The 27915-nt window shown below is 36.9% G+C and overlaps 1 protein-coding gene and 1 non-coding gene across 7 annotated transcripts in view; both read right to left on the minus strand.

The window, feature by feature from the left end:
- Positions 1–7314: 7314 nt before the first annotated feature.
- Positions 7315–27915, minus strand: part of DDX50 (DExD-box helicase 50) — a 31815-nt gene continuing 11214 nt past the window's right edge. For 2 of the 6 annotated variants that reach the window (XM_028511705.2, XM_036026869.1), the window contains exons 8-15: positions 25259–25408; positions 18224–18385; positions 17404–17523; positions 16564–16637; positions 16186–16345; positions 14332–14466; positions 10104–10148; positions 7315–8741 (exon numbers count right to left, since the gene is read on the minus strand). In XM_028511705.2, the coding sequence (XP_028367506.1) occupies positions 8463–8741; positions 10104–10148; positions 14332–14466; positions 16186–16345; positions 16564–16637; positions 17404–17523; positions 18224–18385; positions 25259–25408 (1125 nt within the window). In that variant the 3' untranslated portion in view covers positions 7315–8462. The remainder of the gene's footprint in view (positions 8742–10103; positions 10149–14331; positions 14467–16185; positions 16346–16563; positions 16638–17403; positions 17524–18223; positions 18386–25258; positions 25409–27915) is intronic. The other 4 variants (XM_028511706.1, XM_036026867.1, XM_036026868.1 and 1 more) reach the window with 4 other exon arrangements.
- LOC114498284 lies at positions 7324–7458 on the minus strand. The gene has a single exon (XR_003684721.1). It is a non-coding gene; the product is annotated as a U8 small nucleolar RNA (small nucleolar RNA).

A 27915-nucleotide genomic window follows, 5' to 3' on the forward strand; every position in this document is an offset into this window, starting at 1 on the left:
CATTTTTGGCACTGGGGACTAGTTCGCTTGCTTGTCCGCCACCCACTTCCTGCTGTGCGGCCCGGTTCCTAACAGGCCACGGACCGGTATCGGTCAACAGCCGCAGGTTTGGGGACCCCTCCTTTAGATTATCATAAAAAGTTTCGTGATACGTGTATTCTCGATAATTTTGTCCATTCTGAAAGGAAGCGCCAAACTCACAAGCTTGGTGTAGAACTAGAATTCAGCAGGGTCTGGTCATTTATTCATGCACTCAACGAACTTCCTAAACTTCCTCTGAAGTAGTAATCCAAAGAATTGAGAGCCAATTCATCATAAAATCATTTTCAAAGATGGGTTAAGGCCCTGGCAAGGTAGCTCATTTGGTTAAGAGCATCCTCCCAATACACCGAAGTTGTAGGTTCAGTCCTGGGTTAGGGCACACAAAAGAATTAACCAATGAATGCATAAGTCAGTGGAACAGCAAATTGATGTTTCTCTTCCTTTCTCTCTATAAAATCAGTAAATATGTTTTTTTAAAAATGGGTTGAAATCATGACTGGCTTTGAAAACTTGCCTTTGAAAACCTGTACTATTTGCTGTGAAACACATTACCTGAGTTTCTCCAGCATGAAATGTGTATAACAGAACCTACCTCATCGTTTGCGAAAATTAAGATAATGAAAAGGGGTCAGCAGTGCCTGGCACAAAGAGCACAATAAATGAAAGCTATTAAAACTCAAAGCAGTGTTAAAGTGTTCAGAAAATTTGAAATGTAGCCCTGGCTGGCGTGGCTCAGTGGATTGAGTGCGGGCTGCGAACCAAAGTGTCGCAGGTTCGATTCCCAGTCAGGGCACATGCCTGGGTTGCAGGCCAGGGCCCCCAGCAACCACACATCAATGTTTCTCTCTCCCTCTCTTTCTCCCTCCCTTCCCTCTCTAAACATAAATAAATAAAATCTTTACAAAAAAAGAAAATTCAAAATGTAATCATTTTATGACAAAAGAAAATGCTGCAAGTTTTATTTCTGTATTTCACAAGACTAGTTTAATGGCACATTTTAAAAATGACAGTTTATTCGTGGCTGGTGTGCCTCAGTGGACCAAGTGCCAGCCTACAAACCCCAAGGCCGCCAGTTCAATTCCCAGTCAGGGCACATCCCTGGGTTGTGGGCCACGTCCCTGGTTGGCGGGTGTATGTGGGTGTAAGAGTATGAGAGGCAACTGATCAATGTATCTCTCATACATCAATGTTGCTCTCCCTCTTTTTTTAATTTTTAAATTACTTTTATTTTTTAATTTAATCTCTATATTTTCCAATCTTTCCCTCTTTCATCCTTTCTTCAGTTCTAAAAATAAAATCTTTAAAATGACAGTTTAAAGGAAAATATGCCATGTTTCACATAAACTATTATTTGACTTTTCAGTCTCAAATTTTAACAGATAAATTTGTGTAACATATACTCTGGGATGTCCTTGAGCCAGGGGCCTTGATTTACCCATCTTTGTATCCTTAAGATTTCAGACAGTGCCTGGTACATAGAGGCCTGTCATAGAAATGTTGATCATTAAAATGGCATTGTGTCACCATGACTGATATAGCTCAGTAGATTGAAACTTGTCCTGCAAACCAAAAGATTGCTGGTTCGATTCCTAGTCAGGGCATATGTCTGGGTTGTGAGTTTGGTCCCTTGTTGGAGCACACGTGAGAGACAGCCAATCCAAGTTTCTCTTCTCATTGATGTTTCCCTCCTTCTCCCTATCTCTCTAAAACAAAAAAAATAAGTAAAATCTTTTTTAAAGAATGGCATTGTAGAGAAGGGGAAAATCCCTTGAAATAAATTTTAGCTATATGTCCAGGCAGGAAAGTAATTCAATCATCCTGGTATTAGGTGTGAGAAAAGGGGGAGCCAACATGAGTGCAATCAACCAACAGACTAAGAAAATGCTTAACATCTGGGACTTTGGGATTGTACTGCAGACTTTAGAAGACATGAGTAAGGGAACATTCCCTGCCTCAAGTTGATAAACCACAGTCTGGTTGATAAACCACAAAACTACATGACACTGCTGTGTGTGATACCTCTATAAATAGTGTAAGTAGCCCTGACTGGTGTGGCTCAATGCATTGAGTGCCGGCCTGTGAACCAAAACGTCGCTGGTTTGATTCTCAGTCAGGGCACATGCCTGGGTTGCAAGCCAGATCCCTGGTTGGGAGTGTGTGAGAGGAAACCAATTGATGTACTCACAGATCAGTGTTTCTTTTCTCTTCTCTTTGTCCCTTCCTTCTCCTCTCTCTAAAAATAAATAAAACCTTTTTAAAAAGTGTAAGGACATTTTTATTACCAACAGATGTTCAACAAGAGAGAGAACGAGCTCAGAACATTACTAAAGGAAAAATGTTGTCAAGGCTTATAAAGTATGTAAGTTCCTTTGTAACATCTGCACATAGGCACAAGGCCAAAATTATGAGGAAACATACCAAAGGCCCTTTTTGGCTCAAAGGTGGCCAAATTCCTGTATTGAATCTAGTCATCAGTATAAAATTTAGTAACAAGTAGATGAGTTTTATATACATTTGATAGGAAATGTGAGGTTCTGCTTGGATATTAACTGCACCAGACTACTTTCCTCTGATGTAGATGATATATGATATCTTCATAAAATTAAGGGGAGAATTTGTTGCAAAAAGTGTGTATACATACTTGTACACATGTAGTGAATTCATGTCTGCACAACAAAATGCAGTAATTATCTCTGATGTGATGATTATGGGTAGTTTTTATTCCATTCATTTTTTCTATTTTTTTCAAATTTTCAACAATGGACATATATTACTAATATGAAAAAAGAATGTGGCTTTAAAAACTTATTAAGCATAACCCCAAAATATATGAAAACACTGTGAAAGGAGGCTCTCAGCATTCACATCTAAATGTGAACTCATTATAGGTGGGGTAATGGTGACAGAAGATTTGACTTTGGGTGGTGAACACACAATACAATATACAAATGATGTATTATAGAATTGTATGCCTGAGCCCTGGCTGGTGTGGCTCAGGGAACTGAGCATCAGCCTGCAAACCTAAAGGTTGCTGATTTGATTCCCAGTCAGGGCACGTGTCTGGGTTTTGGGCTAGGTCCCCAGTTGGTGGTGTGCAAAAAGGAACCAGTTGATGTGTCTCACACATTGATGTTTCTCTCCCTCTAAAAATAATAAAATCATTTTTTAAAGAAAGAATTGTACATCTGAAACCTATGTAATTTTATTAACCAATATCATCCCAATAAATGCAATAAAAATTTTACAAAGCCCTGGATGGGTAGTTCATTCAGTTAGAGCAAGGGTACCCAACCCCAGGGCCACAGACTGGTACCACCTGTAGCCTGTTAGGAACTGGGCCACATAGCAGCAGGTGGGCAGGCAGGTGAGCAAGCAATCCAAGCTTCATCTGTATTTACAGCCACTTGTTGTCATTTGCATTACTGCCTGAGCTCCACCTTCTAGCAGATCAGCAGCAGCATTAGGTTCTCATAGGAGTAAACCCTAGAGTGAACTGTACATGGGAGGTATCTAGGTTGCGTGCTCCTTATGAGAATCTAATGCCTAGTGATCTGCAGTGAAACTGAGGCGGTGATGCTAGTGCTGAGGAGCGGCTGCAAATACAGATAATCATTAGCAGTGAGGTTTGCCTGCACAGAAACCACAATAAATCAACTGCTTGAAGACTCATATCAAAACCCTATCAGTGAGTGGCAAGTAACAAGCTGTATCTGGTGGCAGGCTATAAAGCAATCGCCCCACCCCCATCTGGGGAAAAACTGTCTCCCACAAAACCAGTCCCTGGTGCCAAAAAGGTTGGGGATGGCTGAGTTACAGTGTTGTCCTAATACACCAAGGTTGCAGGTTCTATCCCCAGTCAGGGCACATATGAGAAGCAACCAATGAATAAATAAATAGAACAAATTGATGTTTCTCTGTCACTTTCTAAAAATCAATCAACTTTGTAAAAAAAATAAAAATAAATGAATAAATGTGAATTCATTATTCAAATATCTAATGCTTAAGGTAATAAAACATTATTTATTAATTCAACAACTGAAGAACAAAGCAACTGATTCAAGTTCAAATAGCTGGCCAGAGAGCACCAAACTGGAGGTTCTCAATGGCCAAAAAGTGGTACCATGAAGTGCTGGGCTCTATGAGAAAAGAGCAGAATAAATGTAAGGGGTTGAATGCAGCCTAAAGCTGAGATTTTGGTGAGGAACTTGCCCTGTCTCTTCCTTGTCCCAGAAGACATGGAAAGTTATTTAATCTTCTTAGGACCTACCTCACTTTCCTTTTATAGGGAAGCCAACCTTTAGCAAGAAGACCCCTTAAATGCATCTCCACCCTGCTGGCATTTACCCACATGCTTATCTTTTTTCAATCTCTTTCCTGAAACACTTCAGTGGCCAAAACAAAGCCTATAAAACATACCAAGATATAATAGTTGCTGTGTTTTCATTACTGCTTTCCCTATAGTGAAGATCCCAGCAATAAGAGCTATTTATTATTCACCATATTTAGACCTGTTTAGCAGCTTATTGTATCTTTATCCATTTTCCTGTTCCTTTTATCTGACTAAATTCATGTGCACTCATCATGTCCAGAATCTTTTTGTGGGGCTAGGTGCCCTTGTGCAGAGCTCTCAAATCATTCTTTTTAGTCATTGCCATGGGCTTAAGTTTATGTGTCCAATTGTGTCACTACATTCTGAGCTCCTGCAGGCAGAGATTTGACACTCCCTAATTCGCCTTTGTACCCCATAGTGCCTGGGACATTATACACACACAATGCATTCTGACACAAGTACTAGTGCTCACACACCTAGAAACAGAGATCCTATTTCATCTTGGGTATAAATCCAGAGTTCACAATTATTCAAATCAGATCCAACTGAGATGTTTGCCCTGTCATAGTTATCTAGAGCCCTGTTCCCCATAATCAAAATTCCTTCCTTTCTCAGCCCAGCATGGAGAGAGTCCTTCCCTATATCTGGGCTTAAGTGAAACCTGGCTGTTCCTGGAAAAATACTCCCCTGGCAGCTTTCTCACATATACAGGTATGTTGCTCATTCCCTCACATTCCATGTACCCTGCCTGGTGTCAGTGTTCTCTTCTGCAAACTATTACTCCTTCATCCTCATGTAAATACACTTGTCTCTTCGAAGGTATATTGTATTATCACCCTATACCCCTCCTAATTCAGGTAATTTAACAAGCTCCACTATTCATTGTATTTGGCTACCTGGTTTGTTTTCATTCTAGGAGACTTCATTGCCCATGAAAACTATCCACATAAGCCGTGGCTTCTCAGTTCTTTGACCACCTCAAATGAAATAACCTTTGCCCCCAATAGGCCTACTATCACACCCTGCACCTGTCTTCCCAAGTGCTGTACTCGTGAACTCTCAAATTCAGAACCTCTCGCTGACCTTCAGTCCCTTGGCCCTTCTACACTCTATTATCAACCCCATCTTCACTTCAATCTCTAGGCAGTCCAGACTCTGTGGACGATTACTCTGGTCACTTTTGCTGAGTGAAGAAACAAATTTTAAATTGATTTTTAGAAAGAAACATTGATTTTTCGATTTTTGCTTACAAAGCCTCTCCCTTTTCAGTTCTATACTTTCCCTGGACAATCACATCTACTACCTTAATGACAATTACCATTTTTTGTTTATTATAAATCTTTAGGACAGATCTCTCCTGCTTCTGACCTATAAATCCAACTGCCATTTATCTCCTTACATATCTCATGAGATACTCAATATTAAAATATATCTATTCCTGAAGTAATCATGTTCCCTCTCCCTACATAGCTTTTCTTGCTTTGTCCTAGTAGCTTATCTTAGTGACAAAAACCTAGGTTTTCATTCTGCCTCTCTCATCATCCAATTCAAAGCACTTAAGTCCTAACAATTTTACTTCTTAAAAACCTCCTAAATCTCTTTCTCAATGTCCACTGTGATTACTTAGTGCAGTGGTTAAGAGTGTTGGTTCAGAAGCTAGCCTTCCTTTGGTTCAAATCCTCCCTCCACTACGTGTCATCCAGCTGAGTGGTTCTGGGCCATCAACAGCCTCTCAAGCTCCTCAGTTCTCATGACTAAAAACGTATTACCTATCATTAGTGAAGACCACCATCACCTCTATTTTGGATTACTCTAATATGTGATTTTCAACCTTTTTCATTTCATGACACTTATAAACTACTTACTGAAATTCTGCAGCACACCAAAAAATATAGTTTTTGCCAACTTGACAAAAACAGGTATAATCTGGATTTACAAAAAATAATAATAGTAATTACCTACCCTTTTTTGCTCCAAAGTGACTTTTCAAAAAATCAGGTGCCTATATTTGTATATAAGGATTTCTGGTACCAAGCAAGAATTAACCAATCGGATGCAACCTTATTATGCCATGTGACCAGTAAGATGCAACTTCTATTATATGATTTATATATTTATGATTCAAGATGGCATTCACACCAAACAGCTACTGTGATGGCTGTTGTCATTCTTTTAATTTGACAATATTAGGGAAAAAGAGGTCAGTACTACTGACTAAATACTCAGGCATACCATATTTTTTAAAATTCTTGCAACACACGGGTTGAAAAATCACTGCTCTAACAATACCTTTCATTTTTTTTAAGATTTTATTTATTTTTAGAGGGAGGGGAAGGGAGGGCGAAAGAAAGGGAAATATCAATGTGTGGTTGCCTCCGCCCCCACCTCCCCTTCCCCCCTTTTGCTTTCCCCCTCCCACCTCATACTCGGGACCTGGCTGGCAACCCAGGCATGTGCCCTGACTGGGAATCAAACCAGTGACCCTTTGGTTCACAGGCCAGCACTCAATCCACTGAGCCACACCAGCCAGGGCTGCTCTAACAATATCTTAAGAAGTCTCCTGGGCCCTGGCCAGGTAGCTCAGTTGGTTAGAAGCATCATCATCCTAACACGCCAAGGTTGCGGGTTCAATCCCTGATCAGGGCACATACAAGAATCAACCAATGAATGCAAAAAACAACAAATAGTTGTTTCTCTCTCTCTCTTCCCCTACCCCCTTCCTCTCTCTAAAATCAATTAAAAAAAAAAAAAAAAAGCCTCCTGTCTTCCAGTCTGGCCCTTCTGCAACCCAGTCTCCTCAGTGCAGCCAGTAATCTTTCTAAAACACCAATCTCATCATGTTAATTTTTACTTAAATCTTCCTAAGGGTTCCCACTATTCCATTCCAGGGAATGTTTGAACTCCTTAGCAATGCACAATGCACACAAGCTTTTCTTTTCCTCCCAGGAAGAATCAGACAGGAGCAATCAGGGTGTTGCAAGTTCTGCTTAAGCAGAAAGGCTAATCACAAATAATGTGAACTCAATCATCACGTTATAATCTTCCCTTTAAAAGGAAGAACAGGTAAAGATTATCCTACCTGACTACTGTGTAGTTTTTAAACTTAGGCCCCTGTATTAATTCCTTCTCTCTCCTTTTCCTGTCCTCTGCTTGTCACATGCAAACCATACTGAACTAATTATAGATCCTTAGACTTACCATGTTATTCCTTGCCTCTGGGATTCAGCATATGCTGTTTTCTCTGTCTACAAAGTCCTCTAAACTCCTCTTCACCATACACATAATACCCAGCTAGATCAACTGGTACTTTTGCTTTACTTCTCCTTTTGAGCATCACTTCTGAAAGTCTTCCTAACTCCTTAGACTGGTTAGGTGTCCCCTAACCAGGTCCTTAGCTTTCATCCCTACCTTCACCTTAGCTGTTAGGTATTACCTTCATTTTAGGAGCTTGGTGTTAATCTCATTCATAGTGTCTTGTCTTAAATAAATTTAAGTTCATTGAGGACAGTGACCATGCCTAGTTCACCTCTATATCACTAGTGATTACTATAGTGATGGACACATGGTAGAGAGTCTGACCATTATCTGTTGTATAAATTATTGCATGTGCATTCCTTGTACACCCTTTTAATTAACGACACCTAGAATTTCTTTTTACACCTAGATTTTAAAATGCTATACCTAACTAATCATATCACCAGTTTATAAGACCCTTTAATGTAGAAGAGATCTCTTGTTATATCCTATGGAAGGACTAATCTAAATACAGATACACATTTTGTAAAATGCAAGTGAACTTAAGTAAGATTAACTCGACTGCCATGTTTTATAAAAAATTTAAAAGATTATATTCAGGAAAATTCTAACACAGTGAAAAAAAGATAATAAAAGGAGGTTTTTTTATTCAAAGGTGTAACTGGATAAGTAGATTTGTTTACATCCATTCTTGTGAAATACTTTTTAAAAAAATACAACCAACTTCTTTGTAGCAGACACATACCTCAACTACAATGATCTAATTTTTGGTGGATAATGTACATGATTAGGCAGAAATAGGTATGCTCACACTGGTGGGTTAATTATCAAATTCTCAGTCAAAACTCCGCTTGTGGCCCCCGCTTCTTGATCGATTTCTATTCCCACTTCGTCTTCTACCATCTTGTCGACTTGCTGACCGACTGCCCTGTCGACTCTGTCTGCCTGCCCGGCCACCAGATCGACCACCTGACCGACCTGACCGACCTGACCGGCCACCAGACCAGCCACTCCTCTGTCTGGAATTAGAAGATGTGTTTCCATCATAATATTCTTCAATTTCGGGTAACTTGGATGGCACTGACAGTATCCAGTCTGAATCATGCCACTCTGCCTGTTGGGGGAATTTACAGGATTAATATAAATGCAAAAGAGAAACTATAAGCAAGCACATGAGTATAGGATACTTTTTCTCATACCTATTGGCTAATAGCAGCTAAAGGCCATTAAATTCAAAGTATGTGGAACAAAATTTAAAACCAAGAAAAACCCATTGAAAGTACATTTACTAAAGTCCCTAAGTTTTAGTCTTAGTTGAAACTCTCAGGCCCATTTTGAGATTCTCAATTCATATTCAATTTATATATTCTGGGGAGGAGTGGAAGAGGGAATAAAGGTAATAAATAGTAATGAAAGAAAAATACAATAAAATATAAACTATTAAATATTTATACATTCTAAAAGAAGGTACTGATTTCTCTTCATAAAACAAGCTATTAATAAGTAGTACATGGCTATCAGTAGGTACATCGACAGAAGCAAGGAGTGAGAGCTGATAATGGAGCTTAAAACCTGTAAACACCAGCTGGGGACTAAAAAAATGTAGCCACTGAAAACAATTTGGTATCGGGATAACTCAACATAGATAAATCAGCAGCTCATATGAGCATCATTATGTTATATCCTTCTACATTAACTGTCCTGCATTGTGATCATGAGTTGCCAAGCAAAGTTAATACTAAAATAACTTGTTAAGAGTGAGCAGAGGCAAACACCCATATACACCACTGGTGGCAGTATATGACCAAAGCCTTCAAAATGTGCAAACCATTTGGCCAAAAAGTCATCTTTAAAAATTCATCTTTTAGAGCCCTGACCAGTGTGGCTCAGTTGGTTGGGTGTCATTCCACAAAGCAAAAGGTCACAGGTTCAATTTCTGGTCAGTGCACATGCCTAGGTTGTGGGTTCAGTCCCCAGATGGGCACATGTGAGAAGCAGCCAAAATGTTGCTCTCACATTGATGTTTCTCTCTCTATCTCCCTCCTTTCTCCTCTCTCTAAAAATAAATAAATAAAATCTTTAAAAAATTCATCTGAAAGAGATAAACATGGCAATATATAAAGAGTTAGCAGCCCTGGCTGGCGTAGCTCAGTGGATTGAGCGCGGGCTGGGAACCAAAGTGTCCCAGGTTCGATTCCCAGCCAGGGTACATTCTTGGGTTGCAGGCCAGAACCCCCAGCAACCGCACACTGATGTTTCTCTCTCTCTCTCTCTTTCTCCCTCCCTTCCCTCTCTAAAAATAAATAAATAAAATCTTTTAAAAATATATATTTTAAATTATGATACAGAATGGATTTTTTATGCTAAGGAATTGTTAAATGATTTAGGCATGATAATGATGTTGTGACTATGTTCTTAATTCCTATCTTATAGAGAAACATGCTCAACTCTTCAACAGATAAAGAATTTTAAATACCTGTAACCTTTCGGACTCAGTTGTGGGAACATCAAAACAAACACCCTAAAGGCAAAATAAAAACATTTTTGTTTAGATGCATGAGTTGATTTTTTTTTTACAACTAATATGCTAATACTTGCTGGTAATCTTTATATTTGCTACAAAAAAAAAAAATCAGGTGTGTCCCATGATGGCTTACAGGATTAAAACAGCTAATACACAATAATGCATGACAGAGTGGCTGTTTACTGTATTTTCTAAATCTGAAAAGTAACTAAACACAATATTTAACCAGAATCTCCTACTACTAAGAATCCAGAACATACTCTAGAAGAGTTTTTGTGCTCTAGAATCCAGAGCACAACAATAATGTTCCATGTCCTTGATAAAATGATCTAATAAATTCATTTAAAATTAAGCGCCAGAAAGTTTCCCTCCCAAAGAGCTGCAGTGTTTAGCAGATAAAGAGGTAATCCAAGATGTAAGGGATTAGCAGATGTGATCCAAGAAGTTTCCTATTTGGTCTTAATTGTCAGTTAAATTGAAAGTTAACTTAATATTCAAGTACAGCAACTAGCTTAGCCTTAATGGTCTTATTATATTTTCCCTCCCCTCCACTTTTTTCCTGAATATGTATATTTGTCTCATTCTTGCCACAAATCTTTTTGAATGTAAATAATATTAAACTCTGACATAATTATTCCCAATACCCAATCAATTAAATTCTAAGCTAAAAGGAACCTCTGTAGTAAAATTAGATGAATAAACATAACATCTTTTCTCAAAACCACTAGAAGACATTAGTCACTAAGATTATAGACAGTTTAACTTTGCTATTTCATAAATGTATTAAAATACTTAGTTCACTTCATTATCCTCTTTAACAACCAATAGCAAGCTACTCAAAAATCAATATTGCACCCCGGTTGGTGTGGTTCAGTGTAATGAGCGCCAGCCTGTGAACCAAAGGATTGCTGGTTCGATTCTCAATCAGGGCACATGGCTGGGTTGTGGGCCAGGTCCTCTGTGGGGGTGCATGAGAGGCAACCACACATTGATGTTTCTCTACCTCTTTCTCCCACCCTTCCCCTCTGTCTAAAAAATAAATAAAATTTTTAAAAATCAATATTGCATATTCCCTAAACAACAGAGTTGTTTAGCTGTTGCAATCATAAGTTATTGGGTTGACCAAAAAGTCTGTTATGTTTTTTTCATAGGATGGCTCTAGTAGTGCTTGTCTTTAACTTCATTTAAGACAATGTTGTTAGATTGTATTGTGAGAACTATTACATCAGCATGCCTTTTTAAAAAAACTTACAAAACTGGTGAATTTTTGTGCAGCCATTTTAATATCAAAGATAGAAGATATGCAACATTTTTGGCATATTATGTTTCCTTATTTCAAGAAAGGTAAAAATGCAACTGAGACTTCTGGTCAAGATGGAGGTGTAGGTAGACACACTTTGCCTCCTTGTGCAACCATAGAAAGAATTACAACCAGATCTCAAAATTATTAACACCCAGAACCATCAGAAAATCAAGCTGTATGGAAGTCTGACAACCAAGGATTTTAAGAAGACACATTCATTCAGACCGATAGGAGGGACAGAGTCACAGAGATGGGCAGAGAGACAGTGTGGAGTGGAAAGGCTGCAGTAGCAGCAGCAGGAGAATGGACAGGAGGGATATTTTGGAGCAAGTGATCCCAGCCCCAGGCCAGACAACAAAGCTCAGGGTTCCAGCATTGGGAAGACAGATCCCCATTACCTCTGGGTGTAAAAACTAGGGGGGTGGTTGGGACAACAGAAGAAACTGTCAGATTTTTGCCATTTAAAGGACCAGCAACAGTCTTAGAATGTACACAAACTCACCCACTCTAGGATTCACCACTGGCGCAGCAGCTGGAGTGTCCCACACAAGAAGGAGGTGAAGTGACTGGAAACAGGGCGAATGCTGTGTAAACTGCCAGGAGCCAGGCGGCAGTTCCCCTTGCAGAACCCCCCACACACAGCCACAAATCAGTGAAGAGGGTTGCCCTGCTCTGGCAATTACTAAGGCTCAGCCTACACAATTTACATGTGCCTTTTCTATATAGACCATGCTACTAAGACAGAGAGTAAAGCAGCTCTACTGAATACAAAGAAACAAACACAGGGAGGCAGCTAAATTGAGGAGACAGAGAAAAATTAACAAAACCCCAGAAAAAGAATTAAGTGAAATGGAGATAACCAACCTCTTAGATGCAGAGATCAAAATAATGGTTATCAGGATGTCCAGAGAACTCTTTGAGTACAGCAACAACATAAAAGAAGAAATGAAGGTCACACTAAGTGAAATAAAGAATAACCCACAGGAAACCAACAAAGAAGGGAAGTAAACTGGGATTCAAACCAACAATTTGGAACAGAAGGAAAAGAGAAATATTCAACCAGAACAAAAAGTAGAAACGAGAATAAAAAAAAAAAAAAAGAGGATAGGTAAGGAACCTCTGGAACATCTCCAAAGGTGCCAATATCTGAATCATAGGGATACCAGAAGGAGAAGAGGAAGAGCAAGAAACTGAACACTTATTTGAAAAAATAATGAAAGAAAACTTCCCTAATTTGGCAAAGGAAATAGACATACAAGTCCAGGAAGCACAGAGTCCCAGGCAAGTTCAACCCAAAAAGGAACACACCAAGACACATAATTAAAATGCCAAAGTTTAAAGATACTCTTTTTTTATTATTATTTATTTTTAGGGAGAGGGGAGGGAAGGAGAAAGACAGGGAGAGAAACACCAATGTGTGGTTGCCTCTCACACCCCCTATTGGGTACCTGGCCCACAACCCAGGCATGTGCCCTGACTAGGAATTGAACTGTGATCCTTTAGTTCACAGGCTGGCGCTCAATCCACTGAGCCACATCAGCCAGGGCTAAAGAGAAAATCTTAAAAGCAGCAAGAGAAAAGCAGAAAGTTATCTACAAAGGAGTTGCCATAAGACTATCAATGGATTTCTCAAAAGAACCTGCAGGCAAGAAGGGACTGGCAAGAGACTGGCAAGAAGTATTCAGTGATGAAAAGCAAGAACCTACAACTTAGATTAAACTTAGATTACTCTATCCAGCAAAGCTATCATTTAGAATGGAAGGGCAGGTGAAGTGCTTCCCAGACAAGGTAAAGCTAAAGGAGTTCATCACCACCAAACCATTTTTTCAGAAAATGTTAGATTTATTTAAGAAAAAGATCAAAGCCATGAACATTAAAAAGGCAACAAATTCACAACTATCAACAAACAAATCTTAAAAAACAAAAACAAACAAACAAACAAACAAACAAAAAACTAAGCAAACAACCAGAACAGGAACAGAATCACAGGTACGAAGATCATTTTGAAGATTATCAGCTGGGAAGGGTAAGGGGGAGAATGGGGAAATGGGGCAGGGATTAAGAAGCATAATTGACAGGAACAAAATACATGGGGAAGTTAGAATAGCATAGGAAATGGAGAAGCCAAAGAACTTACATGCATGGCCCATGTACATGAACTAAGGACGAGGGGGTTACTGGAGGGAAGGGGGATACCAGGTGGAGGGGGGCTAAGGGGAAAAATTGGGGCAACTGTAATAGTATAATCAATAAAATAAACTAAAAAAAACACAACTGAAGTGCAAAACAAGATTTATGCAGTGTATGGAGAAGGTGCTGTGTCTGATAGAACACATCAAAAGTGGTCTGCAAAGTTTCTTGGTATTATTGACACTCTGGCCAAATAATTCTTTGCTGTGGGGCTATCTTATGCATTGAAAGATGCTTAGCAGCATCCTTGGCCTCTACCTCTACTAAATTGGCCATCTAGTGAGATGCCAATAGTGAGAGCCAATATGCTCAAAATAATCAATAGTTATTGGTGAAAATGAAAAGTGTGTCTTTTATTTTACGGAAATAACCTAATGGACTTTTTGGCCAACCAAATACTTAGTCTTACAGAATAAACACATAAACCACACATAAATATAAAAGGGCAGAAATGTAAATAACTTGGACACTAGATAGTCAAACTAAGCAGAATAATTTAGTTTTATATAATAATGGGTTATTTAAATAACTCCCCCAAAATTTACAACTGGAAACAAACCAACATATGAAGAAAATATTACTTATACCACTTTAGACTTCAAAAAAAAGAAAAACAAAACCTGTTAGTCTTCATAAACATTTACAGTAGTTTATTAAAAAGCTTTTTATTTGCCTAGAAACGCCTACCATATTTCCTTTTAGGAGGCACATTCTGGTAATTTGGGACACGGCATTACTACTCAGCTTTCTGTTAAGTTCTTTCCAAGCACAGCTGACATCCTGTATTTCTTCTGGGCTTTCCAGAGTTATGGTCACAAACCCCTTAAGGAATAAAAGTCACATTGTTTGGGGAAAAAAGTGGCAGCAGCAGCAGCAGCTGTGAGGTTCTAATTCTATAGTCCTTCATGACAAACATGCCAACTTATGAGTCAACAGTATAACATGACTGCTAAAAAAATAACTTCTTTGAAACTATATCAATAGAAGATGAGTGTTTATAGATCACTGAAAGTACCATTTTTAAAAAATTTTTTATGTATTCATTTTAGAGAGAGAGAGAGATGAAGGGAGAGAAAGAGAAATGTGGATTTCATTGTTCCACTTATTTATACAGTCATCAGTTGATTTTTAAATGTGCCCTGACCAGGGACTGAACCTGTGACCTTGGTGCTATGGGACATTACTCTAACCAACTGAGTTACCCAGCCAGGGCAAAAGTACCATTCTTTTATGCACTCTGTAAACACTACATTTATTTCTAACCCTCATGCTTTAAGAGATTAGAGCATCACAGAAAAGATAGGTAGTAAAGAATTAAGGAAGTCAATTCTGAAAGAGTCCAAGTTAGCATAGAGTGGAAAAACAAGAGGACATAAATCTCTTCAAACTTTTTAGGGACTATTATATAAGCAAAAATTACTTGTTCTGTAAAACTTCACTGTACAGGAACAGGATCAATATGAAGAAGATATCTGGAGGCATTCATTTAACAAGTATTTCAGAGTGCCCTCTACGTATGTTCCAGAGACTCTACTACATGTGAGAGATTCAGTAGTCAATAGTCCTTCCTTTCATGGAGGTTACATTCTAGTGTATGGGAGTGGGGGGTGGGAGTGGTGGAGTGGGGTAGATGCATATAGGGTGGAGAGGAGGAAAGAGAGGGAGGGAGAGGAAGGGAGGGATAGAGTTGGACATTAAGTCACTCTCAGTCCTGGCCGGGTAGAGCTCAATTGATTAGAGTACCCCCAATACACCAAGGCTGCCAGGCAGGGCACATACAAGAATCAACCAATTAAAGGAGAAAGAGAGAGAGAGGGAGGGAGGGAGAATCAACCAATGAATGCAATAAGTAGAACAACAAAGAGATGTTTCTCACTCTCTCTCTCCGCCTCTTCCTTGCTCTAAAACCAATTAAAAATATTTTTTAATTAAAAAAAACTAATCTCATTAAATAAGAATTCTTATTAAAAAAAAGGTCACTCTCAGCAAAATGACATTTGTCTAGACCAGTAACATCTGCCAAGTGAAAAACACCAGATGACCCAGCTGTACTCACTTATGCTACACCACAGAAGTCACATGCAGTTTCCTTTCCTGCTCCTTTTGTTCTTCTCTCTCACCAACTCTCTCTCACAATCTCTCTGTGACTCTCTCTCAACCCAGACATCAGAGAGCTCTTTTTCTGATGGGGCCCCTCACCCAGTGTCTCCCCTCACCTATAACAATGGTTGTGGTGTCGTTTGACATCTGACACTGACATGGCAGAGGGCCAGGTCAGATGATGTTACACACACACATACACCCTCAACATATACAGGCAATCCTTACTTTGCATCATTCTATGTTAACTTCACAGTTTATTTCTTGATTGGCATGGCTCCAAGGCAACTTAAAAAATGAAGAATAGGTTTTGGTATGCAAGTTTTAATTAACACACTGCAGTGCAAAATGAAGATTTCCTGTATTTCTCTCTAGATAGATAGCTATGATTCAACTTCAGTGTTTATTTCAAGCACATACAATTTTCTCACAGATTTCTACCTTATCAGAAGTGATCAAAGATCGTGGTTCAAAATTCGATGCTCCAGAGATATGGGCTAATGCTGCAGCCAGTGCATCCACTGCCCCTTTCTCTTCTATTAGTCTCTGAGCTGATGGTCGGAAAAAATCAACAGCAGCATAAGAAACGGAAGCCAGAGACCTATGGTTTAAAAATAGCAAATTTTCTTCGTCAAGGCAAAGGGAAATATTTAGAGAATGAATGGGAAAAGAAAGAGCAACGTTTTTATATTTCAATATAACTTAAGTATCTGCTGGTAAAACTGGTGATTAAATTTTCTGATATTTGAACTAGAAGAGCTTAAAGATGAATAGCCTAATACAAAAGAAAAAATTATTCAGCAAGGTCAGAAAGCATACCTGATGGCATCCATGCTTTTAGATTTAACTAAATCCATTGTAGAAGGAACACCTACACGTTTAAAAGTAATTCCCTGAAAATGAAAGAATTACATTAAAGAAAAATGGAAGTCTTTACAATTAATTCCTAAATTAATATAGTTTGTTGAATTTCCATTTCTTGGACTTAGAGATTTCCAAGCCCTAGCAGATGAAAAGATCTGTTTTTTTTCTAATAAATCACCAATTATAAAATCGAGAAAGAAAAAAGATATTTTTGAATTGCCCCTTAGTTACAAACATGGAATTTCACTTGCAAAATAATAAAGCTGATCCCCAAAAAAGAAAATAATGCTGTTTACCACTATCAATTTTTTCTTATTACCCTATCTCATTTTACAAACTACATGAAAGAGTATTTAAAAACACACCATAAAAATAAAAAATGTGAACTACCACAAAAAATCCATACCACAAAAAAATGTATATTTTCTTATAGAAACTGGCTTATGCAACATTACTCAATATAAGCTTCACTGCTACACCAAGACAATGTCACAGTCACCATTACAATGCTGAACACTAAGAATTACTGAAATCACAATGCACCTTTGATTTTGGTATCGAGGGAGAAATTCAATAGAAAAATGAGAAAGTCAGCTCTTCTCTCTCCATGTTAAAAGCTATTATTAAAACAAAGTCTTGCAGCTAGTATACACTTAGCTTTCCACATGCTTCTCACATCCGAATGCAGCTTAAACTGAGAATAAAGATTTATCTGTGAGAACAAGTAATAGAAAGAATTCTTTTTAAAGGCACCATTTAGATAATAAGCCTGAAATAATTTAACTCTCTACTTACTGCTTTTTGTTCCACATATCTTAGTTGACCTCTTTCTCTTGGCTGATAAAAGCATATGCAAATCCCTGTCCGGCCAGCTCTACCTGTGCGTCCAGAGCGATGAATATAGGACTCAACATCCTAAAAATAAAAGAGGTAATACTTTAAAAAATCCTAGCAAGTTACAGTCATTCCAGCATCCAAATAATAATGCTAATAACAAAACTACTGCTACCAATAATATTTTCATTTCAATCCTGTTGCTTTTTTTTTTTTAAGATTTTATTCATTCATTTTTAGGAGGGAAGGGGGGGAGAGGGAGGAGAGAGAGAGAGAGAGAGGAGAGAGAGGAGAGAGAGAGAGAGAGAGAGAGAGAGAACCATCAATGTGCGGTTGCTGGGGGTTATGGCCTGCAACCCAGGAATGTACCTTGGCTGGGAATCGAACCTGGGACACTTTAGTTCCCAGGCCCGCGCTCAATCCACTGAGCTATGCCAGCCAGGGCTAATCCTGTTGCTTTTTTTGACATTCCAAAGAATTCTTATGCATTAAGTTTGGGACAAAGGGGTTATGATTTAAAACCCTAGTATCTACCTTATCCCAGGACTCTTTATATGGCAACTTTCTATAATTCCTTTCATGAGTACATGTTTCAAACACAATATTGAAGTTAATAATTTATGAAGGCATCAGATTCTGATCAATTTAAGCACCACAGTGACAAAAAAATGGCAAAGAGCAAGAACATATAACATTTTTCACATCCAAAGCAACATCTTGCAAATAAAATGTAAATTATACAGCTGTTTCTATTTTCCCAAAATCAGATCTCATTCCCTACCTGTGGAGGAGAACTCTGAATCACCAGGTCAACCTCAGGAATGTCCAAACCACGGGCAGCTACATTGGTTGCAACCAAAACTTTAAAACTACCTTCTCTGAAGCCTTTCAGTGTAATTTCTCTTTGTGACTGTGCAATGTCCCCATGTAAACACTGGGCATTCTATTGGAAAAGGGGAAAAGGAAGTGGTATATAGATCATACTTATAATTGACAGCACCCTAACACCATACACTCTGAGCTCTTTTTTGTTGTTTTTTAAATCTGATTTTCTGATCACTATAACACATACTTATTGTTAAAAAAAATAAAAAGGAACATTACAGAAAAGCGTCTCTTAAAACCAGCCTCCTAGTAATTCATTGCTAGCAGTTTGGTGAATGTTCCTCCAGATATATATATTTTTAAATACACACACGTCTCACATATACTAGCATATACTCTAATTTTATTTAAATCATCTTAGCCCTTTTCCACATCTATAATATACAATTACTTAATTTTTTAGAACTATATACATATGATTCCTTCATATGGCTGCAGTATCATTTCTTTTAGCAATACCCTAGCAGCGAACATTTGGATCATATCCAAATCTTCACTTTCAGAAACAATACTGGAGTGAACAACACTGTACTTGTACCTCTGGATACCTCAGTATGTGTGTATTTCAGCAGGATGCATATCTAGAAGCTGAATTTCTGGGTCAAAAATTAAAAGCATTTAATAAAAGAGGTTATACCAATTTACTCTTCAACATTCTATGTTTATTTTCTCATACCCTACCTACCCTGTATATTATGAGTCATAATTCTTGTGACCCTAATAGGCAAAAATGATTTCTCAATGTTATTTCAATTTACATTTCTATAATTTTTACTGAAGTTGAACCTATTTATACTATTTATATATTTTTCTACCACTTGGTTGCAAATATTTTTCCCAGCATTATAAACTAGTATTCTAAGCCACTGTTAAAATTTAAAAGTTTACAATAACAATTAAACCCCAACCATGTCTAAACCTTAGTATTTAAGCCTGACACATTCATGAGTTAATTCACTGAGTACTTACTATGTGCAAGGCACTAAGCCAGGTTCTGAAACAGTCATAAAGTAACAGTCCAGGAAAAGGCAAGTTCTTAAGCATTTTCAATATAGTAAGACATGTGCTATATAACCAGGTGCAGGGCACTATAGAAACACCTAACAGGGAAACCTAATTCAATCTTACTTAAGAAGATGGTAGCACTGAAGCTGAGACCTGACACATAATAAGGAACTAGTAGTCAGGTAAAAGGGGTGAACAGGAGGCTAGAGAGGTTCCAGGCAGAAAATACACAGAGCGTGTCTGGGAACTACAAATATTTGAGCCAAATATTGCAAAGTCAAAGAGTGAAAAGGAGAAGTGGTGAGAGATGAGGCTGAAAGAATATGAATTTTATCCTGAGGACAATATAGAACAATTGAGTGTTTGTTGTAAGCAGATTATCATTAACATATTTGCATTGTAGAAGGAACACGCTGGCTACAACATATAGAATGTATTTAGAATGTACTAGAAAGCAAAAAGCTAGGGAGACCTAAGTAGCAGGCTGTTGTGGAAATTCAAAGAGGGTACCACATTTTGCCGTGTATAATTGCACTTATTTGCCCAATTTTTGGAAAAATAAGGATGCTCACTATACATGAGTAGTACTAATTCTGTATCTAATATAATGTTTTAATTCTTTCATTTATGCTTATGCGTTAAAAGTGTAACTCTAGAAAGCAATAACGATATCCATATGCAAAACAATATCTATATAAATGTTTTTAATTCTTTCATTTATGCTTATGCGTTAAAAGTGTAACTCTAGAAGCAATAACGATATTCATATGCAAAAACAATACCCTGGAATACGGTCACTGTTTCCCCTCTTAAATATAAATAATAAATAATTGATTTTCATTTATTTCAATAAAAATTAAAACACAAAGGTTTTTTTTCCCTGAACGTTTGGGCCAAAAACGTGGGTGCAATTATATATGGCAAAAATATGATAGCCCTGGCCCCATCAAGGCAGTGACAATGACCATCTATTCATTCAATAAATATTTAGTAATAGACAACATTTTGGGCACTAGGAGTAAAATGGCAAACAAAACTTTAAGACCACCACAGTCATCATGGTCTTTATACTCTGGTGGGAAACATTAATCAAATAATTTGGCACACAAATAAATTAGCAAAAGTCTAATGGATAATTCATGGGTCTTAGAGCCAAAGACCATTTATAACAGGACAAACTGACCTAGTGTGGTACAAGGTAAAGGTCCCTGAAAAGTGGTTCTCTGGACTGATGCCTGAAGGTTGGGTAGGAGCTGCCAGGCAAGAGCTCTGTGGTGACAGAGATGGCAATGTAAGGAGACAGTGTAATAAATGGGGGGAAATGTAGTAAGAAGATGAGGGTGGAAAGGTAAGTAAAGACTAGGCTATAAATGAATTCAAGAACTATTAGTAGATGAAACTGAGAGGATTTCGTGAAGGGAGTGGAAGTGAGTATAAGGGAAAAGAACATTATACATGACTCTCAGATTTTGAGCTTCTGTAGCAACAGTAAGAGAGAATCCAAAAAAACACTTTGTAGTTAACTAGATGGCAAATAAATGCTAAGAAAGAAAAGTCAAGGGTGATAGATTTCTTGCTTACAGATAGAGATATCATTCATCAATAGGTAGTGCTGGAGAGAGAGTAAGTAGGAATATAGGAGAGAATGAATTCAATTTTAGGTACATAATGGACTGTGATATCTGTAGCCAGTACAGTAAACACAGGTCTAGATACTGGAGACAGAGCTAACCTGGGAAAAGATTTGGACATCATCAGCATATAGACAGTATTACAGGAGTAATGAGACATATGCATCTCTACACACAGCTATACTTCTATATTTCTCTACTGAATGTTTGCTGTAAGTATTGTGCTAAACAATAATTAAATGATTGTATTTAAATCTTAAAGTATAAAAAATTGTTTAATACTACTTTTAAAAATGAAAACACGGGCACAAAAACATGAAGTGACTTATGTAAGTTTACACAGCTAGTAAGTAACACAATTGGGAGTTAAACCTGATCTTTCTGACTCCAAAGTCTGTGCTATTAATCACTATGCTCACAAAGAATATTTTGACTGAGAAGAAACAGTACAGAGGTTAGAAATATGAGGAATGCCAAAATTTAAAGCACAGCAATAATACAGAAAGACCTTAACAAAATTGGGAAAGATTAGCCAGAGGAATGAAAACGTATATGATATCATGGAACCTAAGTTAAATGGTTTTTTCCCCGCTCATAATAAAAAGTCACTTATTATTCAATTCTCAAAATTACATGTAAATGTTTTAAGGAAGGAAACATTATCTTATTACTTTTTTAAAAAGCCATAAGCAAACATAGCTTAAGTTAGATAGTTTTTCATAGTGAAAATTTCAAATTCACTTTAAAAAATCTGATACAACACTAATTTTTCACTTGATAACTAGTCCTTAGGGGGACATAATACATCTTGTATCACCCATAATGATAAGCTGCTACTACTTTTTACCCACACAGCAAACCAGTGGAAAAAAAAACTGCGTTACTCTCAACCATAGAAAATGATTATCATTCAGTAAGAGGGGATGTCACCCAATCTTTGTAGCAAGGTAATTCCTCCCCATAAGATAAAGCAATAGCTTCTAAGACAGCTGCTGCTGAGTGTTCTGAAGCAATAATAGGAAAGGTAAATCAACTATGCTCCAACACTGTTTAGCATCTATCTGTTTATTCTGGATACAAACCTAAAGCTATGCAATTAAACACACAGGAAAGATGGTGACAGTGCAGCCTTTGAATTTCCAGTTCCCACATAAAAACAGAGCAAAAAGGATAACAAAATTAAAATCCACAGACAACATCTACGACAAAACTAAGTGACAAGGTATCTTTATGATTTCTAAAATATGAGCAAGTAGGGACAACAGCTGTGTATATGTGAGGAATTTGCTAGTCCTAAGAACAGATACTCCCTGGAGAGCATACTGGGCCAATTTGAGACTAACAGCTGAAACTGGGAGAGAGTTTTCACGCATTGAGGGGTGACTGTGAGGAGCCGGAGGTAAGGTCTGAAAGAGGCTGGAGCAGCCAGGACCCTGTGAGGACTTTCAAAACGAACAAGCCAATGCTTCCTTGTCAGAACAGAACATGGCCCCACACTGAGGAGAAACTGTTGGACATAGAAGCCAAACTAAGGATGCCAGAGATAGGAAAAAAAGAGAGGAAGAGAGGGAATATATCTAGATAAAAGTGATGGAAAAGACAGCTAGAGCTGAGAAAGCTGGGAGACCTTTTTTTTTTTTTTTTTTGGAACACCTTTATTGCAGTACAATTTACAAACTAAATTCTTAAACACTAGCAAAAATAAAAGAAGCAGCAGCTCTAGAGCTATGAAGTAGAAAACTCATAATTGCCCATCTAAAATTCAGAAAGATTAATTTCATCTAAAAATGCATTATCAGAAAAGATAACAGTTAAACCTTATAAAAGTTAATTAGGAAGGGGAAAAAAGAATAAGCACCTGGCTGGCGTAGCTCAGGTGATTGAGTGCGGGCTGCGAACCAAAGTGTTGCAGGTTCGATTCCCAGTCAGGGCACATGCCTGGGTTGCAGGCCACGGCTTCCAGCAACCATACATTGATGTTTCTCTCTCTCTCTCTCTTTCTCCCTCCCTTCCCTCTCTAAAAATAAATAAATAAAATCTTAAAAAAAAAAAAAGAATAAGGAGACTAGTATCCCCACAAATAATGAAAGAGCTCTAGAAAAGCACGTACACAAAACAGATGAAAAGTTTAGCATATTTCTGAATGAGCTAAAATTTTCTTAAATGATGTATGAAAGAACAAGAAATACCAAAATGGGAAAAGTTAAGAACTAAGGTGAAATGACTCAAGTCATAAGTAGAAACAAAAAATAAACACTTCACACAACTGAAGACTATACTGGAAGGAATACAAGATTGAGTAAGCACACTAAATGATGCCTTAAGAATGGTAAGTTTTGAAAATTGAAGAAAAAACTGAAAAAGATTTGAGATAAAGTGAAAAAGGAGAAAGAGCCAACATACTTGTAACAAGAGTCTGTTAAGAAAAACCCCAAAGCAATCAAAATACCAAAAAATTGTAATTCAAGAAAACTATGCTGAAATTAAAAACATATACATTTAACACTAGAAATTGCATGTGTACATTGTGTACCCAGAAAAAGTGACCAAGAACACCACTAAAATATATTCTACCATAAGTACTGATTGTTGTTTTTATTTTCTAAAGATTTAATTTATTCATTTCTAGAGAGAGGGGAAGGGAAGGAGACAGACTAGTAAAGAAACACTGATGTACAAGAGAAACATCTCAATAAGTTGCCTCATATACACTCCCAACCAGCAACCTGGCCCCCAACCCAGGCATGTGCCCTGACTGGGCTCACAGGCCGGCACTCAATCCACTGAGCCCCATCAGCCAGGGCAACTGCTGATTTTTAAAGAAAGAGAAAAAGGTCTTTTGCATTCAAGCAAAAGACCAAATCACTTATAAGGGAAAAAAATCAGGCTGGCACCAGACATTTTATGGTAATGCTTTATTACAAACACAAATTAAAAAAATTAAGATAATGAAGGAAAGAAAATTTGAACCAAGAATTTTATATCAGGCCAAATTATTTTCAGGTATAAAGCTACAGTCAAGCTATTATCAACAGGCACTATTGTTTCCATGAGTTTTTCCTCAGGAATATACTAGATAACAAGTCACAGACAAAAAATTACTAAAAAGAACTAAAGAGACAATGACATAAAGCATTATTACAATGGATGTTAAATTAACATCACAAAAAGAGAAAGAACTAGACATTAAACACCTCCTGATGGAAGTATACCACCTATAAAATAGTTATGCTCCAAATAAACAAACCTGAATTTTCAGAAAATACAGAAGACAGAGGAACATGTTAAATAATATCACATAGAAGCAATACTCTATCAGGGGTGTTGAACCTTTTGGTGTCTCTGGGCCATGCTGGAAGAAGAGGAGTTGTCTTGAGCCACATATTGTGACATGTAATCACAAAAAAAGCTCATATTTCAATAAATTTATGATTTTGTGTTGCACTGCATTCATAGCCATTTTGAACCACATGCAGCCCGTGGCCACAGGTTGGATGACCCTGCCTAGATTATGGAAACTTGGCTTCTTAAACAACAATAAAAAATCTATAAGAAAAAAAAAATAGGAGGAATCCATATATTAAAGAGACTTAATGATATCACACAATGAAAGAATCCTACTTGGTTCCAGATTCAAGGAAAAAAAAAACTATAAAGGACAAAGCAAAGCATTTATGAGGTAACTGAGAATCTGAACACTAATTGGTATTTCAAGGTATTAATTACTGTTTAAATAACAGCATAGTGAGATTTAAAAAATAATCCTTTTCTTTAACAGGCACATACCCATTTTTAAGGACATATGTTATCTAGGGTTTGCATCAAAATGAGTTAGGAGTAGGAAGTGAGTAGAATTTGAATAAAATAATTATTGCAGCTAGAGAATGAATACATAGAGGTTCATTACACTGCTAACTTTTATATGTTTGAAATTTTCTTCAGTAATAAGTTAAAAGAAAAAAAGACATGGACTTAATATTCTGATTCATTCATTAAGTATTTGTGATTTGTTTTGTAATACAAACTCTAAAGTATTACCCACTCTTACCCACAGACACTCAGTATGTTTCAATCTCTGTATTTTCAAGCTCACATTTGCAAAATCTTAAACCTGATGAAAACGGAGAATTCTATCCTGACTTAACAGATAATGAGAGGCTAGCTACAACTGCTTTCTAAATCAGACTGAATTCTACAAATGACTATTGAACCTGGGCCACAAAGGACAATATAGTTTTTTGTTGAGTGATTCATCCCTATAATCTCAATTACAAAAACCATGAAAAAAGACTTACCTGTTTTATGTGTGGATTCATGGCCATTTCAGTTACATTCTTTTTGGTCTCACAGAAAATAATAGCCCTCCCTTCAGAACCACTGTAGACTTGAAGGACATCTCCAATAACTGCTGGTCTCTGAGACCAATGACACTGGATAGCCAAATGCTTTGAGGAAACAAAATAACAAATATCTATTTCATTAAAATTAGTAAAAATTATTTTTCTTGTACATTTTTTTTTCTCTCTGTTCAAGAATTGGCCTTGCTGGGAGACAATAAAACAAAGATTCTACCCAATCCCATTTAAAAACAATGTACAAATGGCTATATATAGGCGAAGGATAAAAAAATAAATATACTACAGTATATTTATATAATGGAATACTACTGAGTACTTAAAGGGAACCAACCAAAAGAGAGAGAAACCAACTACTGACACATGCAACATCATGGATGAATTTCAAAACATACACTGGGTGAATGAAGCCTTGAAAAAAGAATATACATTGTGATTGCATTTACATGAAGTTCTAAAACAGGCAAAACTAATCTATGGTAGAAAAAAATCAGAACAATGATTGCCTAAGTATGAGGGATTCAAGGGGCAGAAGCATGAGGGGACTTTCTGTGTGATGATAATATTCTATATTTGACAGGGGGTTGGGTTACACACATGTATGAACTAGTCAAAACTAAGTGTATATTTAAAAATTTGCATTTTTTGTATGTAAATCTTATCTTTAACAACTTTAATATTATATGAACAAACCTCAAAAGCATCATGCTAAGTGACAGAAGCCTAAAAACAAAAAAGTCACATATTATATGATTACATTTCTATGAGATATCCAATTGGGTAAATCCACAGAGACAAAAAGCTGACTGGTACTTGCTAGAGAAGGGGAAAGCAACTACAAAATGGTTCCAGGTTTCCTTTTAGTATGAAGTGTTTTGGGAATAGAAGATGGTGGTACAACATTGTTAATATACTAAATGATATTGTAAATGTACACTTTACAAATTTAAATTTAGTTATTAGAATTTTAACTCAACAAAAATTAGTAAATATCGAGTTCTAAAGACAGGCATGTTAAAATACTTATGGGGCAGTATACTGATTTCTGCAATTTGAAATGCATCAAGAAATAAAATGGATATAGGGATGAGCAGATATATGATAAAGCAAACATAGTAAAATGTTAATGACAGATTCCAGCTGTAGGGTGGAATCTATATGGGTGTTCACTGTGAAATTCAACTTTTTGTTGTTTGAAAATGCTCATGCTAAAAAACTTAAACTGTCTGTACATTTTAAATCTGTGCATTTTAACATATATCTCAAAATTGTCTTAAAAATTTAACAAATTATTGAACATCTGGAAAACAGAGAAAAGCACACAAAAGAAAACTAAGAATCATTTTTACTACCTACAACTAAGTCTTGCTTCCCCCACTCTCAAAGAAAACAACAAAAAAACCTTGTATCTGATCAAGCCTAACCATTAATAATCTAACCATTAACTTGCAGGAAAATGAAGGCAGAAGAGCATGTTAAAGAACACCACCAAGTTGCAAATCAGTAGAATTGATACTGTGGGAAACTTGTAAGACAACTGACCAATTCTTTTCAACAAAGTATTGCTGGACAGAAAAAGTGACAGAAAAATCTACAGATTATAAAGATTTAAGGCATATAAACCAGTATAATGTAAGGATCTTATCTGGATCCAGATTCAAACAAACTACTTAAAAAAAAAAAAAAAGACAAGTAGGGTAATGTGGACATTGGACATTTAACGATATTAAGGAAAAATTGTTTTCTTCTACTGTGATAATAACTTTGTGGTTTGCTGTTTGTTTTTTTAAAGAGTCCTTATCCTTTAAAAAAATATACTAAATTACCTGAAGATGATATGGTAAGCAGATTGCTTTATTTATTTATTTTCTAGATTTTTATTTATTTTTTTGAGAGAGGGGATGGGAGGGAGAAATGGGGGAGAGAAGCATGGACTGGCTGTCTCTCACACATCCCCAAATGGGGACCTGGCCCACAACCCAGGCACATGCCCTGACTGGCAGCAACCTTTCTGTTTGCAGGCTGGTGCTCAATCCACTGAGCCACACCAGCCAGGGCAGTAGATTGCTTTAAATGTAGGGATGAAGAAAGACGGTATGGCTGTATAGGAAGATCATTCTTAAAGCCTGGTGATAGGTATATCAAATCTCTTATACTATTCAATTTTTGTATGTTTGAAAACGTCCTTAATAAAATTTTTCACTGATACATTTTACTTTCTTATTGTAAAACTTTCAGCCGTTACAAAATACACAAAGCTTCATCTGGCCATCCTATCAATAAAAAGTTCTCTTTCCTAAAATCATTATTAAGTTGATATTTATCCTTCCAACCTATCTTTGTACATTTATATAAATAACTAAAGAATCTAGCATTTTTGCTTTATTAAATAGTACAATTCTGTACATATCATTTTATAATTTGGTTATACTGCTCAAATGCATTCTTTTTAACCACTACACCGTATTTATAGATTATACTATTATTCGTTTAGCCTATTTTTATCGATATCCACATATATGTACCTCTATTAAATGGGAAAGTTATATATATGGTACATACTTATCATAAACCATGCAAATATTACTTATTATTTT

The sequence above is a fragment of the Phyllostomus discolor genome, chromosome 5 (assembly GCF_004126475.2).
Source record: "Phyllostomus discolor isolate MPI-MPIP mPhyDis1 chromosome 5, mPhyDis1.pri.v3, whole genome shotgun sequence".
In the NCBI taxonomy this organism is placed as follows: domain Eukaryota; kingdom Metazoa; phylum Chordata; class Mammalia; order Chiroptera; family Phyllostomidae; genus Phyllostomus; species Phyllostomus discolor.